Here is a 21,399-nt window from a genome sequence, read left to right as displayed (position 1 = left end):
TTAATTGCCTAAAAATGCTGACTGCCTTATCTGGATTTCATGTTTCATCTGGAGATGAAGAGCATGTACATAACAGGAGCAGTGAGTAGCTGGGAGCTGTAGGCCTGTGGTCCTGTGCTAGGTTAGTCACCTTGGAGGTACGTTAGGCTCTGTAGACATGGCACTGGTTTTCTAGTGGCTGGCTGGAGGCTCCCTATTCCATCTGCCTGTGTATGGGGGGAAAAAAAGGCAGTGGGGGTCCCCTTTGGTTGTCTGCCTGCTTAACTTTGTTCCTCTGACTCGTAGTATCTGTGCATGCCACTTAGATTTGGTGGAATATCTTGAAAATAAAGACTAATTGAAATGGAGGTCTCTCTTAGCAATAGCACAGTTTGACGTAAGTGGTAGATTCCCAATAAATGAGTTGAACTCCTGTCAAGGTCTGAGCTCTTAAACACATGGGAAGACTCAGCTTGGCAATGGTTCCATTTTTTGCATCGCTTTTTGTTCTTTGGAGCTGGTTGGTGTGGGTCAAACAGATTATAACCAAAACACCAACCCTTTTTTTTGCAACAGCCAATCTTGTGTGTGCTTGTAATGTAACCTTACCATTCTGCCCGATTTAATTCAGTCTGTGGCAATGGCTGTGACTTTTTATTTTGCCCACCTCGTTTTCCTCCAGCATAGTTCTTAAATATAAACCAGAGACCAGCATCAATACCCATGCATCTTTTAAATGACTGTTTAAAAATAGGTGTGTTTTGCTTTGCTGCAGAATTTCTTTCCTAGTTTTTTTTCCACGTTGTTTCCAGCAAGTGGCATTCTTGCTCCCCTCTGTAGAGGTGTTAGGAAAAGTGTTTCTCAGTGGGGTTTCTTCAGTAGACTTAATAGGTAGTGTGTGGAAAAAGCAATGCCAGTGTGCTTGAATAGCCATCTAAACACATTTTAACTATAGGCTGTGCTCATATGCCTGGTAGAAAGAAGAAAATTAATTCTAAAGCTTTTCAAAGTGAAGAGTTGATGTGACTGGTGAAAACCTTGTCAGATGTGTTCAGCGATGTTAACTGCCCTAAACATCCCATTTGGTCCAAACCTCTTTACATCAGGAACTGGTGCTGAGGAGGCTGGTAATGGTAGTCATTTATAAGTGTCTTTAGAATGGATAATGTATTTTTTTTTTTTTTCCTTCCTGTGTTCTGCAGAAGTTAAAGTTGCACAGTAAAGCCTTTTTAGCTCCCTAATACTGATGTCTGTTAATTTCTGGTCTGGAGCACCAGGCAAGTTTCAGAAGATAGGTGAAGGTAGGTAACCAAGAGGAAACAGTTTTCTTAACATGTTTCAAATTTGTGTTTTTTTTCCTTTTACCCAGTGTCTTAAGTAATTGATTGTACTGATTACTGGCTTCTAGAAATTAATACTAGTGTACTCACTGCAAAGCGCAGGGTTGTAATGCTTTAGAGGTTCAGATCAGTTAGAGCAGTGTATAAATAGGTTGTCTGTCCTGAATGTTAATTTATAAGTCCTGTATAATAAGAGGCACCGTTTTTACCAGAGTTTCTGTTAATGAGTGCTTAATACTCCTTTGGTAGGCAAACAGAGCACAAATCTTCTATCAAAAGCAAACTGGCAGTAACTCAACACCTGGTTACCCAAACGTATGGTGAAGTGAGCGAGGATGCGTTACGAGGTGTTAACCAGTCCATGCTAGCTGCTTGTGTGTGATGGTACCTGCAGGAAGTGGAAACTTAGTTCAAGTAAGTTACACCATAGTGAAAGGTACTTTAGGCAAACTCTTTGCACATACTTGGGCATGAGAGCACATACTCTTGGTTCTTGCAGAGTTACTAAGTTACTAAATGTTAACAAACCATACCTTGGTGTGCTGGCCGTCAGCAAGAAGAGGGAGATGTCTGGGAGGGTGGCTGGCAGGACGAGACCATCTTCCCATATGCCCCAAAAGTGAAGAAGGCTGATCAGTGTGCCCTAGTTCTCCCAGAGGACTAATTTTTAGCACAATCCATGCTATGCTGATCTTGGTTGGCAGCTTCATTTCAGCCAAAAATATTTCTGGGGGAAGTATCAGGTTATGGCATTTGATGTTGCAGCCTCCTTGCATCTAAAAGTGTGCTCTTACTGATGCTAAGAAAGCAGGAGCTGATGTATAGGGCTTGGAATCCCCACTGTTCATGAGTACTGAAGAAGTTCCCTGATGTTCCTTGTGGAAAAAAGGGAGTGCTGCAATAAGTTTAGTAACACAGATGATGTATGATCGCTTTTAAAATGGTCTCATGTGAAGCTGCTGTTAGTTTAACTAAGCAGAAGCAAGCACTGAACTCACATTCACAGTACATAGAGAAACATTTGCCCAAACAAGGAAGAAATTGCCATAGAGGCATGCAGGCAGTTGTGGGGAATGAAGGGTTTAGGCTGACACTCAGCCTAAACCTGGACTTGTACAAGAATTATGTGCATTCCAAAAAACTTTGTATAGGTCAAACTGAGCTCACGGGGCTTTTGCTGTAAATTATGACATAGAGGTAAAGTTAGAAGAGCAGGACAGGGATGTTGGAAATGCATCTAATTGTACCTACAATGGATAAGGTGTTTCTAAATGCTGAGAAAGGCATTATGAGTGATTACATTAATATTCTGCAGTACTATTGGTGTTGTCAGCCTCCAAACTCTGGGTGAAGCTAATACCATAGCCCAAATTCTGTCTGTATGGTAAAACTTGCATTGACTTAAATAGGATGGAGGGGGAAAAAAAGCTGTTAAGAGTGACAAAAGTACTGTTAGGGATAAACATCATATTGTGTTGGTCCCTGGCAGAGCTAGACAGGTCTATGTCGGGGGCTGTGACACTTGGAAGCTTTGGTGTGATCCTCAGTGGGGTAGCAGGTCTTTTTGTGAGCCTGTATGTTGTTCTAGTGGGTGTCTTTATATTAGAAACCTGTGCATGTGGTATGTGTTGGCAAGTGGAGTTGTAAAGGTATTGTTAAAGTGGAGAGACACTTAGGGGACTGTTCTCTCAGCCTAAAGAAGGCTTAAAAAACCCCAAACCCTAAAGTGTAAATGTTTTTAGTAAAAAGGGCAGTGATTAAAGATGCTTTGTTCTTTCCTGAAAGCTTCATCTTGCCAGCAGGAGGAGTCCTGAGATTGCATTGCTGGCAGCACGGACTGAGTCACTAGGAGAAGTGACTGAGGCAGAAATAAAACAGAAGCAAAGCAAAACTTTTAAGATGCCCCTTGCACCAAGTCAGGTAAATTTTATTTCCCAGCATTAATAAAATTAGTTATGAGAAGCCAGCTGTAAGTGCATGTCTGCATTGGCTGTACCAAGCTGAAATGCAGGTGCCTGGGCATGGAGAGAAGTGAAGTAATTTTGTGCTGGGCACTCAGTTTGGGGAAGGGTCATTTTTCTGCTTCACAAGGGCTTGCCAACAGGACTGTGAGTAATGAGACAGCAGTAAAAGTTGTTCAGATTTCAAGAAAACTAGTTTTAATATGCTGTTTTTCAAAATCCTTACAAGCATCTGTTATCAATGGATAATGGCTTGAACGAGATGTGTTTTAATGGCCTAATCTTGTGTTTATAAATGCGTATTAACAAATCTGTAGTACTATATGTAGTGCACAGCAGTAGTGTCTTATTCCTTGCCTTTGTGCAGAGAGATTGAGAAAAGATTGCATTTCCTTTATTTCAGTAGCGATTTGTGGTCTTGGATGGTATGTGAAGGGCTGAAATGTCTCTAGATGCAGAGCTTCCACACTCTGAAATGCAGATTCTTCTTAAGGTATGTGAGTGGCCTTCAAATTGTCATTTCCTTTCCAAAGCCTTTGTTAAAAAAAGAAAAACTGTTGTAAAGGCTACCTAGCAAGTTGGAGAGCTTGGAACTAAAATCAAGGACAGACATTGTATCCTAGGGGGTGTGTATGGAGCTCCAGACACTTCGGTATTTTAAAAGTGTATTTTCATGTTGCTGAGGGAGGTTGACCAAGTGGGGAGAAGGTCAAATGAATAATCATGGAAGAGTAACATAAAGGCATCATATTAAAAACATATTCATCCTCTCCAAATACATGTGTTGGTAAATAAAGCGTTTTGCTTACTTCTGAGTGAAATACCAGATGTGGTAGTCAAAGATGGCTAGGGTGTATGAGGCTTCGTGCTGCATGAGAGAGAATTTTATCTCCAGCCGTATCACACATCAGAATATTACGAAAGGAAGTTGTTTTCTCTTTGGCCAGATAAACCCCATTCAGTGCTTGATCGCACACTTAGATTAGAAAAAATCCTTTGTTTTTTAAATTAAAGAAATAAATCCGTCATCCTTCCGGGTAATACAATACCTTCTGTGAACAACCATGAACACATTCAAGCCAAGCCAAGTTTCTAGTCAATGACAGTGTCTTGACATGTTAGGGAATGAGTGTTAAGTCCTCTCTCAAAACCTTGTGCCACTTTGTATGACGTTTGTTTACTTTTCATACGAGAACTGCAAATTACTTAGGGCACAGTTGCAGCCTCTGGCACGTGATTGTTCTGTGCCAAGCAAAACATCCACCGGTAGAGATTGTCATTCAGCTTTGACAGGGTTTGCTGCTTGGAATTCAGCGAAGCACTGTTCTCAAAGATGAATTGGTTTTGCTATTTAATATTGATCAGGAGACTTGCATTGGTGTGCACTTTTTAACTCCAGGGAAGGGAAGAAGGTACAGTGTAATTCTCTTGTTCATGGATTGCTTGGACCTGTAGCTATTGCTTCCTTTACCCTCAGATTTCTCTCTAGAGAAAGCCGTCTACATTTTTTTTTTCTCCCAGAGATGTTAAAAGCTCTGGTCAGTGCAAGCGCAGCACATTAATTATATATTAATGCAAGTTACTTTTACAGTCATCTCAAATGATTTAAAACCTGTAACACCATCTGCCTTGACAGATAGTGGTGAAATAACTGTTCTATGTGTGATACAAAATCTACTGTTTCAGGTCTGGTGAGGCCAGAAAGGTGTGAATTCTGACCAAGTAGTGTTTTGCTGCTGTGTGAGTACACTGGTGAGGTGGGAAGGAATTGACTTCAACCTTTGCTATTCTCCTCTGTTGCACCAGGACTTGTGTTATGGTCTGAGATAACTTTCTATACGAATGGATTCCCTCAGGGGTCACATAGCTTCTGTTGCTCAGCTTGGGACTTTCTTTTCTTGCCTGGTGGCTGTTAACACATGCCTTAAGGAGCTGCTTTGGTTGACTTTGAGGTCGCCTGAACTTCCTTCTTAAATCCCTTGGTTTCTTAAAGGGCCTTAGGGCTAGTAGTGTGTAGTAGTAGGACCCAGCAGCTCAAAAGATAGTTTGAGCATGGAAAACAGCATTCTTCCCAAAGGAGTTGGAAACTGGCAGTATGTTTGTTCTCTACTCCCAGAAAGCAAAACCTTGTTGCTTTATGGCTCTATAGGGTGTCAGCACTTGTGAATTGTGCAGCAGGAGCTGTTGGAAGGAAGATGGAGAAATGACAGAAGCAAGATAGTGGCATGGGGATGATGAGCAGGTCAGTACTCTGGAGATGGGGAGAAAAGGAAGAGGGAAGGAGAGTCAAGCTCAGAACAGCAGAAAGGAAGTGGTGTCAATCCAAAATACCTTGTCTTACTGGATTATGCTGTCTCTTGGAGCTTTTTTTTTTCAAGCACTGCCTGGAACACTCAGATGTCAGAGGCTGTGTTTCTGCCTGTCTTCAGATGATCCAGAGTGAAGAGCCAGACTGCTCTGCAGCGGCAGTTTGAAAGGAGCTGTGCATTTTGGCAAGGTGGTTATATGGCAAGGGAATACTGGCAGTGTTGTCTACGGTTGCCTTGGTTTTACCAGTAGTTAACAGAATGCGAGGACAGGAAGCAACCAGAAATGTTCTGCTGAGCTGCTGCTTTGTTGAACATCCACCTGCTGGAAGAGTGTCCCTACATGGCAAGCATCTCTTGGACTTCACGCATGTGTTCAGTTAATGAACTCTGTATGTGCTTGGCTCTTCATACTATTTCCACCTGTTTTGCCTTGCTGGTGCTCCTTGGAGTTTGGTCAAGTTATCCTGAATTTCAGTTGAGTAATTAGAAGGGAATTAGGGCCCATGTATTTCTTAAACACACCTAGAGGTGGAGTCACCATCTCTGGAGGTGTTTAACAAAAGCCTGGACATGGCACTTAGTGCCATGGTCTAGTTGCCATGGTGGTGTCAGGGCAATGGTTGGACTCGATGATCCCAGAGGGCTCTTCCAACCTGATAGATTCTGTGATTTATTCCTTTCATCATTTCTACTGTATTTGAAATTAACATGAAATATTTGGTTAGTGTATGTGTGTGCACTGGTAGTTATTATGTCTCTGCTCCTGTTTTTCTAAAAAGTACCTCCTGCTAATAGCTAATGAGTATTAACTCAGTAAAGCACTGAGAAACTCATCATGCAAATTGCTGTTTCAGTCACGGACCAGTGCCACGCTGTACATTTCCCTTCTCACATTTGTCACTGGAATTACGGCACAGTAATTAATGGCATACAACCCTGAAAAAATTTGACCTCCAACTTGGAGTTCAGGATGGTAGTGTTCATTAGAAAGTGAATCAAAATTGAACAGATTGGATTACGGTGAGGAATTACTATTAAATTTAGTAGGCACAGTTGCATTTAATCAGACAAGCTTTGTTTAAAGCAAGGAGGAGAAGGTGGCTGCAGCAGTCCAGCCTTGCACAACTGACCTACATGATAATCAGGATGCTACTATGAAGTGGGTACATCAAAATTAGCTGCGGAAGATTATTTCATTCATAGTCTGGTAAAACTAGAATCACTTTTCTAGTTCAGTTCAGTTTTAGGCTTTTGCATGTAGCAATTTGTGACTTGAAAACTTGTGGCTGGTTTTCTTTGGCTGGCTTTTTTTTGGAAAAGCCAGGCCACTTTTCCCTGGCTTAAAGGAACCCAACTTTAATGTTGCAGAAGCACTTGGAAAAGTTGGCTCTGATATCTTCAGTGTGCAGTGCTGGAGGTGTGAAATAGTAAGTTTTTAACAACTGGCCAGGAGCTGGGAAGGTGCCATGGGCCAAGAGAAAGAAAATGTTATAATGGAAAGAGTCAAACTCAGGCTTTGTGGAGTGCTTGGGTGGTTTTCCTTAGGTTGAGTGCTTGACTTGTGATTGTTGGTGTTCCTTTATAGAGGAAATCCATATAATGGGGGAAGAGCAAAGGAACTGACATGGAAAGAAGAAATTGAAAGATTGTTTCCATGTGGACCTATGTGACAACTACTCCTTGTAGTAAACACACCATACGCCTTCGATATATATATTTTTTAATCCTGCAACCAAAAGTGAGACCCAAACATAACTAAGGAAAAGCTTCAGCATGCCTGGAGACAATATCTTCCCTATTTGTGACCAGGATCAAGCCCCCGCCATGCTCCTGGGGTCAGTTCTTGCGGTGCTCTCCAACACAGACGCGTTTGCTTTGCCTCAGCACAAGCGACCGCCGCTGCTCTTGCTGCAGCCACGACCGGTTGCAGCTGTACCGTGCGCTGCTCCTTCACCAGGTAGCAGCCGCGGAGGAGGCGGGGGAGAGGCTCGGCTCCCCTCGCACCCACCCCAGGGGCACCGGCCCCTTTCCCGGTGGAAGGTGCCGGGGGAGGAGGGGGCAGGCGCTGCCCGAGGCGGGGCCGGGCGGGGCGGAGGGCGGGCGGGCTCCGGCGCGTTTCTTGCGGGGCCGCCGCTTTGTCTGCGGGGAAAGTTTGGCGGCGGGGTGGGGGTCGAGGTGCTGCCCCGGCACCTGCCGAGGGGGCGGCGGGGCCACCACCCCCTTCCCTGTTCTCTCCGCGGCGTCTCTCGCTCTTTTCCCCCGCAGCCGCCGGGCGCGGAGGGGCAGCGCGGCGGGGCCATGGGCGCCCCGGCCGCCGCCTGGGCGACGCTGTGCCTGCTCAGCGCGGCGCTGGCCGCCGCCGCCGCCTCAGGTGAGTCCTTGCGCCGGGTCCCGGCCCCGTCCCCGTCCCGAGGGCGGTTGGTGCCCTGAGGAGAGTTCCCCCTCTCCCGGGGGGTTTGCGGCATCTTTCCCTCCCTTCTCCTCCTCCCCGGCCCGGGCGGGGGTCGCCTTCCCGCCCCCCGCCATTTTGGCGGTCTCTCCCCAGGCGGGGAGAGGCGGGAAGGTGGCCCGGGGGTGCTGCCGCACGCGCTGGGGCTTCCCCTCACGCTTGGCGCCTTTTCCTGACGGTGGGAGGGCTCGGGGCAGCGCAGGACAGCAGTAAAACCCCTGCTAAGCTGAGGGTGAGGCTACCCAAAAAGGTTTTTTGTGGGTTTTAGTCGCCCCAAAAACCCCAGAAACCACCCTGCGCCCGAGGGTGCGGGGCTCGGGGCAGAGCCAGCCCTCAGGCTGTCCCGGCACGCTCTCCACGGGTGGTGGTGGCGGTGGTGAGGGCTAAGCTGGCTCCCCACAGGGCTTGGAAACGCTGTGGTGTGTGCTTGTGGTCTGCAGGCCTGGGCAGCGGTGACAGGAGCTGTGGGGAGCAGGTAGCAGCCATCCACCCTGCCTGGTGTTAGGAGACGAGGGCTGAGTGTGTGTGGGTGTTGGTGTTACAGTGCTCCAAGAGTGCCTTAGCATTGGTTTCTTCCGTCACTGTTCTGGACAGGCTTGTAAAAAGTGCAAGGTTATGATCTGGAGATGCTGTCAGGCAGTAAAGTTACTGATGTTTTAAGTTTGGGAGTGCAGCGTGGCTGCATTTGTGCTCCTAGGTTGTTTTCCATCGTTTCCTTTGACCGTGCAACTGTAGGTGGTTGGTTTCCAAAGTGGCAGACTCCCCACACGCTGCTCCCACCCTGATTCCTGTTTGATATAGTTGTCTTAGTGAATAGCAGTAGTTAAAAATAGCTCTGTGTGAGAGCTGAGGAGCTGTTAGATAGTAATTTGGGATATTAACTTGTTGGGCAGTACTCTGAGAGATTTAACTTTTACAAAAAAACCTCCAAACCAGAAAACAACCCTACCAACCACCTGCATCCAGGATGCCCAACACAAAAATACCAAGGCAAAAAGTTTAGGGATTTCTACCCAAGCTGCTTCTGTATGTGAAAGGCGACTTGATCGTTTGAGGAAACTGTTTCAGGTGAGCTTGCAAACAGTCATTAATCACACAGGTGCTTCGGAGTTGCATGCAAAGCCAGGGTGCTATAACAAAGGGCCATGTTGATTAATCTGTCTGTGATGTCTTGGGCTCACTCACAACTGGGAATAAAAAGTAGGTAAAAGATATTTGTAACTAAGGATTTTCAAAGTCCTATAAAGATGGGTTATACCCTAGTATCCCCCTTGGTAACTTGTGAGGGAGTGAAATATGTCTTTGCTTTAATGGAGAGGAAGAATCGGACTTTGTGTTTGCTTTCTGGTCCCACACAGGCAGGGGTGAGCCTGTCTCTGCAGAGCGCAGCGGAGGGAGTAGGCTATAGAGCAGAGAGATACATTTTTGAAGGTCTGTCTTATCCCTGCTGTTGCCTGCCTGGGTTATTTGAGGGGGCTGCTCTCACCCCGATGCCTTGGTCTGTGCTCTGGCCCAGTAGGTGATGAGAAAGCCTTTTTTTAGGAGTAAAACAGTTGAGTTGTGCTGGTCTTAACTAACTGGTATGAAGTTTTGGGTTTTTTTTTCCACATGCCTTCCAACAGTATGTGACCTTGTGTTTTGCACTGAGTTTTGAGGTGCAGCTGGGTGATGAACCTTGTAATTATCCTCTCTTGCCAGACGAAGGGTTTGGGGGAGATGTGGAGGGCAGGAAGATAGTGGGTATTTGAAAAGCAATGCAGTAACATGAAGTCAAAGTATGGTCAAGTGTTTGGGTTGTTTTTTTTTTTTCTGTAAACACAAATTGCTACAAAAGTCAAGTAAATAAATGAACAGGTAACTGCTGGGAGTCTGAGTCTTAATTGCATTCAAGTAACTTGGCACCACCATGAACTTGTAGAGCTGGCTTGTCCAATGTGAAGTGGTTAACCGTATGGTTTGTGGGGTGACATGTGTGGGACTATGTGGATGTGAGAGTGAAACGCGGTGTTTCAGTGTGTTAGTCCTTTTTGGTGCTCAGTCTGTGCGTGTGGTGGGTAGGGCTCGGATTGTTTGCTGTCAATATGAGTAGAAAGGTATCTGCTGGATTTGAGAGAAACATGATTGGGCTCTTGGGGCTCATCTTCTTGGCAAGGAAAAAGAATTCCTGATGGTGCCTCTGCAGCCTCTTGTAGCTGGGCTGAAGACTGGCTCGAAGGAGGAGCTTTTAATTCGGAGCAGTGTAGCTCCAAAGTTTTCTGCACAAATGTGTCTAATCTGCATTTTACGGGAAACACCACTCTTCAACTAGGAAATTCTTAGTTCTCTGGGTGGTCCCTTGAGGCAGCTTTTCACGCGTTATCTTTTCTTTTAATCTTTGAGTTTCTTGGGTTGCTTTTGATTTCACATTCTTGTCACGTTTTCAGTAGACAGATATGTGTAGTTGTTCAAGAATGGCTGTTTCCCAGAAAATCAATGAAAGAACTGTCATTCAACTTAGTAATCGTTTTATTTTCTAACCTCTCATTTAATTTATTGAAGGAGAATATATAAAGTATGCTTGAATGGGTGTACATCTCTATCACCTTTCTCTCAGCTGGTAGTGTCAGTGGTGAGGACTAGGAAGACTGAAGCAGGAGGAGTCCTCCTGTGAGCCTGTTGTTAGGTGAAATGTGCCCTGTTGCCCATGGAGGAGAGATTTAGGAGTGGGAATTCATGCTGGCTCTTCTCGCCGTGATTGCTTTTTTTATATATTCACGTGCTTATTTGTTTCTCCTGTAAATGGTAAAAGGATTTATAGGAGCATAGAGAAGAAGCTGCTCTTTAGCATGCAATTTAAATGCCGTGTAACTTAGTATTTTTAAGGGTGATATTGTGCCCTTGAAAGCTGTGGCTCCCCTTTGTTACAGCGAGAGCTTGGGCAATTACTTGAAATACAATTCTGAGCTTCACCTTATGTGTATAATGTGAGAATTCCCATCTTACGGGGGGCAGCCACTCTCCAAGTTCTTGAGTCCATCTTGGCCAGAGTCTCTGAAGCTTACCCAGAGGTTGCCCTGTGCTGCCCCAAAACTGCATTTGTTTTGTCCCTGGCAAGTGCATGGCCAGAGGTGGCCACTCATGCGGTTATATAGCAGGTTCACTGGACAGTCTGCTGGTGTTACTTGCTTCTAATCTGGTTTATTTCTTTTTTTTGTCACACAGGTGCCTGCATCTACCAAGGCTTGTTGTTTGAGGTAGGTGAAGGTGCGCTTGAATGTGTTATGCTGGCAAATTGTTTGAGAAAGTGCTGTTGAACTTGACTCTAGTTCCTGATTTTTGTCACCTCTGCAACTGGGATGGCTGATCTTGCAGCAGGTCACAGAGCTGTGAGCCTTCAGCCTGCTGGAAAACAACAGCAAAATAAATATTGCCTTCAGAGAGGTTAGAAATCCTCCCTGGGCCTTTGAACCCAACCACTCTTCTTGGCCCAGCTCTGCCTGCTTCTAACTGGGACTCCTTTGTCTGGTGTGTGAAGAGATGTGAGAGATCTCAAGGCTCTTGGAAGCCACGTGAATCACAGATGTGCGGTCCTAGGCAGGGTAGAGGTTATGTTTTGTAAAATGTCACTGTAATGCCAGGGTATGCTCTGTGTTTTCTTGCCTGAATTAAGGTGGTATTAATGACAATAATTTAACTCCTTTTCCTCTCAGCTGATTATGGTGAGTACTGTGTACCCTGACTCTTCTTTTTAAATGAAAAGTGTTTTTTTATAGTCTTCCTCTTTGCATGTACATAACCCATGAATAACTTTGTACAAGAATCGCTGTTTTTAACAATTTATAAACAGTGTTTTGCTCTGTAACGCTTGTCTGCTTTGCTTCGGTACTCTGGGCTAAAAGGAAATGGCTGAGCAACGCTGCATTTCTGGAGTGCTTCTGTACCTGCCTCCATTCCCACAGCAGACTTACTCAGGGATTTGTTACCGCAGGCTGGGAGGCCGCAGCTGTCGGGGAAACCCTGGGGTTTTATTTGCTGTAGAGCTCTTCAGCAAAGCTGGATATGTGCTCTGTGTGTGTGGCACGTGACCACTGGGTATCTTGGAAGTGACTGGTGGCAGGTGGTTCCTTTGGCCTTCCGACACCGCCTCAGGGTCTTGGAAGTTTTTCTGCCCCAAGAAGGGAATGTTGGGGGAGTTGCTGGAGGCGAATGTTTTCGGTGGGTGGCTTGGGAGGAAGCTGAAGCAGGCTAAATGTGTTTGCTGCTCTTAATAGTGCACTGTGGAGCATCAGCGTCTTAACAGTGGTTGGGAAGTGTGTCTAGATGTCAGCTTCAGTGAACTGTACGTCAGGTCACTTTCTGCTGAGCATTGCAGCTCGGTAAGGGCAGTATCAGAGCTGGAGGGGTTAGCAAGTGAGGGGTTTCATCTGTCGCTGATAGCTACTGGCACGTCAGTCACAACATTTTTTTGCCTTGTGTGATTTCTTGATGTTCTACTAGTTTTTCTCTGCTCTTTCTTTCACTGCTGCGGTGCATTTGAAATGCTAGTGTGGATCTCAATAATATCATGCCATAGCATTTGCCCACAAAGACCATGGGATATTCTAGCTTAGATGCTTCCTAAGAACTTGCTCCCAGTATCCTTGATTTTGTCTTTTATCTCTGTATTTTGTAAGATTATTGTGTTTTTATTATTAAATTACTTCTGTAACTGTAGTAGTTTTCATTAGCTGTACAAGAGGATTGCTCTGCAGTAGGACTTGGAGCAGACACAAAATGGATGCAGGTATACAGCTGGCATTTATAATCAAGTAAAACTTGAACAACTCAAGCTTGTCCTTCTTGGAATGAGGACCTATCCTTTCTCTTCTTCATTGTCATGTCTGAAGACGTGCCTGCTTTTCTGTCTTAGTGATATTTGCTGTGGGAACAGGCCTTTGCTTGCTTTTCCATGAGTATTTCAGTATTTCTTCCATTTTGTGTGCACTAATGTAGCAAGTTCTGATTACTCTCTGGAATTGAATACAGATCGAAGGACAGGCTCTGTTGCTTCAGCTAGCAATCTCAGAACAGGTACTAAATCCACATCATATCTGACTCAGATGAGGAAAATATCACATAAATGCACCAAACCTGTGGGCTAGGTGCGTCTTCCTCTGTAATGCTGCTTCACGGGTTTCTTTGGGTGACTGTTATCCCTGAGAAAGCAGGAACTGCACAGGCAACCATGGACATTACAGATGGAAAAGAGCCTTTAACAGGATATGTTTCCTTCTCTGGTTTGTGCCACTCCTGACAGCAGTGCTAGAGTTGGCTTGGTTAAGCGTGGTAGAAATCAAGCACTAGAGGTAGTATATGAGTGATTTCAAGGCAGTTGGTACTTGTGGGTTGGTGGCACACAGCTGTGGTAGAGCTGCAGAGCTCGTGTTGTCTTTTCAGAAGGCCACTCTCTCAGAAAGGTCAGTTTTGAAGTGGAAGGTGACAAGAAGAGTGATCCTGCCACTGCCATCGTTTCAGTTACTGCAGTTTCCCTGGCTTTGGAATAAACTTGTGTATTTAAAAAATATGAAATCTGAAGACACTTGCTCTGTTTGTTAAACTTGGTGCCTGTAAAGCACTGATGCTTTATCCCACATCATGAGGAAAGTAAAAGCCTGTTCTGCCTGTAATCTGTGTCTGTGTGTTTCTGTTCAGTCTCTCTGGTAAGACTGGTGGGAGCTGTGTTCACTGGCCTTTTTGTCAGGGCTGGTGAGTGTACATGCAGCAGCTGCAAAAGGAGCATTAATACCTTGATTATAGTACCAAGAGGAGGAAGCTGGTGGTGACATGGAACAGCCGCAGGTTTTATAAGCGAGTGTAGTGTGTTACCAGCTAAATGAAAAGGAAAACGTGAGCACAGCCTCAAGCTGTGGCTTGACAAAATTGGACTATTGAGATGACATGGGGAAGGGGTTTCGTTTGGATATATTTCTAGCAGTTTTCCCTTAGCGTTGTGCCAGGGAGCACAGATGGATGTGACAGCAGAATCTGGCTGTGGGATTCCTCACTAGTGGTGCTGTGATGTGCCCAGAGGGGAGCAGAGAAGCAGACTGGGTGATGAATTTGTGGTTTTAGTGTTTGTATATGACTTTAGAAAGCTGCGTGTAAAAACATACTCAGTGAAGAAATCCCAGTGACAGGACAAATGTGCAAGCTACAGATGTCATCTCTATAGAATCTGTTCCGGAGGAGGAATGTGCCTTCTGGGTGTGTTGCTTACAAAGCATTTACTCACTGAAAAGAAAGCTTTTCTGAATGACAAGAAGGCATTGAGCCAAACACTGCAACCTCTCCTGATGGCTCTCACCTGGAGTGGCAGCATCACGGTATGCCTGTGGCACTAATAGAGCTGTTGACAACCTCCAAGAGAAATCCATAGAAACTTTTTTGTGTGTTAAACTATGGTTAGAAACAGTTTTCTTTGTGTCTCCTGGTATTCAGGGTTTTTCCTCAATGGTTCACGTGCAAGTAGTTGTAGGTGAGCTGTTACTGGGTTAGTGTAGGAATGCTATTTGCTGCAAGTCTTGCTTTATGGCACTTGGCTGTCTTTCTCTCTTCTGCTGCACACCCAAACTCTGAAGTCACTTGAAAAATCCTTGGTGCATAAATCAAACATTTAAGTGTAATGAATGCAGGCACTGCAGAGTTGCTTGAACTGTTAATGCTGCAAAAGTTCTGAATCTTGCTTGACTGACTTAGCTGCTTTCGTATATCAGGGGTCAGCTTGTGTTCATGTGTTTTGTCTGAGGAAAAACACATCTCTGTCTGATTTCCAGCTGTGCTGAGGAGGTTTGTGTCCCTCCCTCTGAGGGAGTTTTCAGATCCACACAACCAGTGCAGCCAATTCCTTTACTTAGGAAAGAAGAAAATCCATGTTACTATTTTTTTTCTTAGCTGGAGTGTAGGTGGAGATGAGATGCTCATGCCACAGTGAAAGTAAATGTGTGTGGGAGGTATTGATCAAGTCCATGTCTGCATCTTTCTGTCAGCTGCCTTGTGCAAGAAGAGTCTTCAGCTCTGGGAGAAGGAGAGGGGGAGCACAGGGCTGTGAATTAAGGTGGGAGTTGGTTTAAATGGAAAGTGTGACTTGATAAATGACACTTCAGGTCTGGTAGACAGTGCAATAAGGAAGGACAAGTCCAGCTGAGCAATCTTCAGTAAATTTTTATTTTGTCTGTGGTAAAACATGAATGTTGTCTTGCAACAGCTGCTGGTAATGCACGTCAGGATGAATTTCTGTACTGGCAGATTTCTTTGGAAGGTTCATGAGACACATGAGGCTTTGAACACTGTAAAGCACTTAATCCACAGTAAATTGGCACTGTCCTTGCGCTTCTACCAAAAATTTTGCTTCCCTTTTTCCTTTTGAAACTGCCTGAAAAAGATTCAAGTTAATTGAAATGCTTAGTTGACTTGAACATCTTAAAAAAAGAGACTTTGGGTTTAGCAGTCAGTCAAAAGAGCAACATGCCTTTTCATCTTTTTAATTCTGCTCTGCAACCAGTCATGGCAGAGGTCACAAAATAATAATAAAAAAAAATTCACATGTTGACAGGTACCTATTGTATAAATACAACTTCCATCTTCTATTATAAATTAGATCATCAACTTAATATGTGCATTAACTGTAATTTTTCATAAACACTTATAAGGAGCTGGATTCATAGGGGAGAACACCAGCAGAAGGTAAGGAGATGTAGTGGTGGAGGCATGGAGCTGTGTGATGCTGGAAGGAGCTGCTTGCTCAGCTTCAGAGATGTTTTTTACATAATTATGTTTGGTTAATTAGCTCATCTCAGTGGCAAGTATAATCAGAGTGGAGAAACAAAGTGCTAGTTGCAAGTTCTGTGTCTGAAGAAAAAAATGCGTGAAAATATTGATGCTACAAGTTTGACGTTTGTGACAATAAAGCAATTTGAAATATCTGATGGGACTGACTGTATCTAACACATTCTTGTTCAATAAAAAAGTATCCCTTTAAATCTTCCAGTGAATTGATAACATCTTGCCGTTACATGTGTACATTTTGTTGTCAGGAGTTTAAGGAAAGCCTGATTTTATGCTTCTAAAATCGGATTTCTGTTTCCATCTGTAGTTTGTGCTGAGTCAGAAATGAAAGGGGAAATATAATAAAGACAAAATGCCTTTTTTTTTAATTTTAAATCTCCCACTCTAGATCGCTTCTATTCTGAATAAATTTAGTGACTATTTACAATAAATGGTAGCAGGTGTAGAGCACTTCTTCTTAGGGAATGTTTCAAATTAGCAATGGAAAATGAGCTTCACTACTGGAAAACGAGATCAAAATTGAAGATTTCAGTTGAAGGTTTTGCTTGCTAAATTTCACAATGGCCAAAATGTTTTTGGTTTTGTTTTGTTTTAAAATAATGTGATTTAAATGCCACTACTACGCCTGGAGGTACATCCTCAGCTCCACCATGGAACAAAGCTATGAATTTCTGTTTATAACATGCATATAACACTTTGTAGCTATAAACTCTAGTTTAGAGCAGCACGACTCTCCCTTCTGTCTAGTGTTCAAATGAACATTGTACAGAACACTGTGCTGTTACCCAGCCTGCTGTGGGGGTTCCTCTTTGAGCAGCCTGGAGTCCACACTCGGGATTTGCTCTTCTGCCATCTCCCACATGGACATGAGTAGTAGGGAGGTAATGAGTTATTAGTGGTGGAGGCTTGCAAGATCGAGGTCGCTTTTTTGCACTGTTGCAGGGTGGATGTAGTCTTGTAGACGTGAGTTGACTAATATCCTATATATGATGAGGTCTTAGCGGGACCTGGACAGGCTGGAGAGCTGGGTGGAGAGGAACCTCATGAAGTTCAACAAAGGCAAGTGTAGAGTCCTGCACCTTGGGAGGAATAACCCCAGGCACCGGTACAGGTTGGGGGCTAATCTACGGGAGAGCAGCTCTGCAGAGAAGGACCTGGGTGTTCTGGTGGGCAACAAGTTCACCATGAGCCAGCAACGTGCCCTTGTGGCCAGGAAGGCCAATGGTGTCCTGGGGTGCATTAGGAAGAGTGTGGCCAACAGGTCAAGGGAGGTTATCCTGCCCTTCTACATGGCCCTGGTGAGGCCACATCTAGAGTACTGTGTCCAGTTCTGGGCCTCTCAGTTCAAGAAAGATAAGGAATTACTGGAGAGAGTCCAGCAAAGGGCTACAAAGATCATCAGAGGACTGGAGCACCTCTCTTATGAGGAGAGGCTGAGAGAGCTGGGTCTGTTCAGCCTGGAGAAGAGCAGACTGAGAGGGGATCTTATCAACACTTACAAATACCTTAGGGGTGGGTGTCAAGAGGAGGGGGCTAGACTGTTCTCAGTGGTGCCCAGTGACAGGACAAGGGGCAATGGGCACAAGCTGAAACATGGGATGTTCCATCTGAATATGAGGAGGAACTTCTTTACTGTGAGGGTGCCAGAACCCTGGCACAGGCTGCCCAGGGAGGGTGGGAGTCTCCTTCTCTGGAGATACTCAAAACCCGCCTGGACGCAACCCTGTGCAATGTGCTGTAGGTGAACCTGCTTTGGCAGGGGGTTTGACTGGATGATCTCCAGAGGTGCCCTCCAACTGGATGATCTCCAGAGGTGCCCTCCAACCCTTAACCAGCCTGTGATTTATTTTTTTTATTCATTGAACAGATACAATTAGATGCCATGACTCTCCCAGGACTTGAAAGAGCAGTGATGGCGAGACTGGGGGCATTTGGTGCAGCGGGGGCCTGATTCTGCAGCACTGTTGTGTAGTCTCTCAAGCCTGTTTAGAGCAAGTGCATAACACTAATTGTTTTATGTGGTGTGTAGGGCTTAATATCCAGTTTATCCTCTGTGTGGCTGTGAATGGAAGTGCAAGGTGAAGGAAAACAGACCTCTCAACTTACATGAATAGTATGCAGTTAGGGTTTATTAATATAATAATGAGATGCTTCTCCTGTAGGAAATCCCTTCTGCTTGTGGGTTTCAGAAAGCTGAGATCAACTGAAGACCAAAAATAAAGACAAAAGTGTTTTTTGAATAAAGCATGTGCTGCATGTGTGTTCCTTCTTTGTGTTCCATGAAAATAACAGTACAATATAGAGGAGCGGGCGTAGGCTCTTTATTTCATGGTATCAGGTAAAAGAAGCTTAGATGTAAGATGAAGACTATTCTCTTGAGGATGTAGGGAATCAGTAAAAAGGTTGTTTGGTTTTTTTTTGAGGCACACATTTTAATATGTAATAATTCTTCTTTTATATTTTAGTAGTTCTCATAGAGAAGATTTCTCAATGTCATTTCTTGGCCTGAGAAAATAAGCGCTCCTTTTGTAAGGAAACACAACGCTGTTAGCATAGCTGAGAGATGGTATGTTCTAGAATTATCACATTTATTTTCTTTGTAGCAACTTGAAACTCGTTCTGAATACCAAGTAACACATAGTGAAAACTTGAGGACTTACTCATGTTAGTTGTGTATCTCACTATAAAGGGTTTGATGTAGTACGTACAGACCATAGGTACAGTTTGCATATCAGGGGGGGTTTTTTTTTGTTCCTTTTTTACTTTTACCTCTGAACAGAGGTAAATTAGATGCTCTAACATCCAAAGCAATTATTAAATCTACTAAATGAGGAAGTGCTGAGCCCTGGGTATCAAAATCTCCGAAAACCCAGAAGGATCTGCCCTTGCCCTGCTGTAAGCAGAGGTGAATTACGCTTCAGTTGGACAACCCTGGCCCTGAGCCAGAGCACGTTGACAGCTCTCTAGGCTGTTGCCTTTTCCCATTTCTGTGTTTCAATGAAGAAAGGAGCAGCTGACACAAGTTGCAACTGAAGGACTGTTCATAATATGAAAGACAAATCCATACAACACAAAGTTTGTTCACCAGCTGCCTGTACGTTGCCCTGTAATGGCTTCAGAAGGAGATGAACGCAGGGACACAGGAAGGGGTGGAAGGGGACTGGGCTCGCCCTGTCTCTAGGGCAAGGCCCTTTTCTCCTCCAGCTTGGACCTGTTGTTGGTCTCACAGAAGCAGCATCTTCCAGTTCCCCATGTGCTTGGAGCTGGGCAGGAGTCTGGGTCCCTGCAGCCCCTGTGTCTGGGAGCAGCAAGTTCCATCTGCAGGACCCCCTCTTGGTTTCTGCAGGTGCTGCTCTCTGAGAGTAGCCACCTCCCTCTTCATGAAGTATCTAAGCAGGGGTGAGGTGGACTTTTCTACACCCATCCACTGTGCTTTAACATTTAACCTGATGCAACTGCAGCACAAAGCTGGTGTCTTTGCTTACCCTGAGATAGGCATTTCACAGCTCTCTTCCCAGTGGGCTGCAAATACACTAAATTTATCATCCAGTTCCCTCCTCTTCAACTCTTCTGTGCGTATGTATGTGTCTGTCTTTCATGGTATGCTTCCTGGTCAGAAGTTGTTCTTTTTCCCTCTATGCAAACAGGATCTCACAGAATTGTTATGTTGAATCTCATGTTCTAGCAGTCCAGGGCCCAGCGGTGAAGGCATGGCCCTCCTCAGGTCTCTGTGCGTGTTTAAGAACAGCCTTTGGCCCTGGGTTTGCACCTGTGGGGTGCTCTTTGTGAACATTCAGGCACATGTGGTGTTTGTGGGGAAAAAGAGATTTTGAAACAACTCATCTTTACTTTAGGTAGCACAAAAGAGACATGGACAAATCAATCTTTGCTGTGTCGTGGGAGGTGATCTGGCATCAGTCTCATTTGGAGATGAGGGTCTTTACAAGAGCTGCCCTGTTCCACATTTTCCATTTCAGTGATGTTCCTCGATGGTAGCTTGTTCATCTGCAAACACTGACTCAAGTAGATGATTAACAGTTAATAACACAGTTACAGGAGCTGTATGCCAGAGCCTTGGCAGGAGATGTGGGATTTTTCATGGATTCATTCACCAGGACAACAATTTAACAACTGCCCAGCACTTAGACATTTCACAAGTCATTGTGCCTTCCATCTTTCCGGATGCGTTTGAAGAGCCTCATTTAGGAAATAATTCCCTGTAATTTGTCATTTACTTTTCTTTTTTAAATTCCAAGCATGGAAAATTCCTTTCTTACTTTGCTAGGTCACTAATTCAGGCTGTGCTTCCTCATTCCTTCTCTCTCCTCAACCCTGTCAAAACCTTGACCAGGTTTCCCGTTTGCATTTTGTCTTTAGAGCAGGGGTTGTGATGTGTAGTTAATCGGTAAGAGGAATTATAGAAATCAGATTTTGCCAGTGGAAGAAGCCTATAATGCATTAGAAGTGGAGACCTGGGGACAGTGTAAAGTAATGTAGCTATAGAAAGGTAACAGCTTACATCACCTGGGGACCTGCCTCAAATGTCGCTTGTCACTGGGCTAATGTTGGCAACAAACCATTGTCATACTGGTGTGTGTGCCTAACCTGGGCTGGGTATTGAAAACTTTCCTGTTCTTGGCTGGGAGGTGCAAGGGCCAGCTTTGGAGTTGGAAGCAGTGTCCCACAGCTGATGAAAACGTTGGGAAAAAATAAAATAGCTGTCTCCCTAGTGGGTTATGTGATAAAAGCAGAAATGGAAAATGACGTATGAGGAACAGGTGAGGGAGCTGGGGGTGTTTAGCCTGGAGAAGAGGAGGCTCAGAGGTGACCTTAGTGCAGTCTACAACTACCTGAAGGGAGGTTGTAGCAGAGTGGGAGTCGGCCTCTTCTCGCAGGCAACTAGCGATAGGACAAGAGGACACAGCCTCAAGCTTGGCCAGGGGAGGTTCAGGTTGGCCATTAGGAAGCATTTCTTCTCAGCAAGGGTCATTAGGCATTGGAAGGGGCTGCCCAGGGAGGTGGTGGAGTCACCATCTCTGGAGGTGTTTAAGAAAAGCCTGGCCATGGCACTTAGTGCCATGGTCTAGTTGCCATGGTGGTGTCAGGGCAATGGTTGGACTCGATGATCCCAGAGGTCTCTTCCAACCTGGCTGATTCTGTGATTCTATGGAACTCATCAAATCTGTAGATTTATTATATTTTGCTGGTGCTTATGAAAGCATAAGCCAACGCTGTTCTTTGTGGAGCAGTGAAATATGTCTGCAGTTTAGGTGAGATGCAGTTTTGTTCAGTAGGGTTAGTAGGGGTAGGTTTATGTGCACATACATGTGTATGAGACTTGGTCTCTTTATCTCTGAGGGGCTTTCAGTTGTGCCAGGCAGCAGCAGATCTGCATGCATCAAGCAGAAGAGGCGAGAGGGTGTTTGGGTTGGAAGTCATAGCCTGCTTTTCCAGAGGGGATTTCATTGTCTCTTTCTCTGTCAAACATGATATTAGTTTTGGAGAATTGGTGCTTGCTTCTCTTCTCTTCTTTCTCGTGTGAGTTGCAAATGACAGCT

General features: G+C 44.7%; 1 protein-coding gene across 1 annotated transcript in view; it reads left to right on the top strand.

Annotated features, from left to right (window-relative positions):
• Nucleotides 1-7,413: 7,413 nt before the first annotated feature.
• Nucleotides 7,414-21,399, top strand: part of FRAS1 (Fraser extracellular matrix complex subunit 1) — a 147,515-nt gene continuing 133,529 nt past the window's right edge. Inside the window, exons 1-3 of the mRNA XM_068404195.1 lie at nt 7,414-7,521; nt 7,855-7,960; nt 11,240-11,271. Coding sequence (XP_068260296.1) covers nt 7,414-7,521; nt 7,855-7,960; nt 11,240-11,271 — 246 coding nt within the window. The remainder of the gene's footprint in view (nt 7,522-7,854; nt 7,961-11,239; nt 11,272-21,399) is intronic.

The sequence above is a fragment of the Nyctibius grandis genome, chromosome 6, assembly GCF_013368605.1.
Source record: "Nyctibius grandis isolate bNycGra1 chromosome 6, bNycGra1.pri, whole genome shotgun sequence".
Classification (NCBI taxonomy): Eukaryota; Metazoa; Chordata; class Aves; order Nyctibiiformes; family Nyctibiidae; genus Nyctibius; species Nyctibius grandis.
Note: the sequence above shows the minus strand (reverse complement) of the source record. Positions and strands in the feature narration are given on the sequence as shown.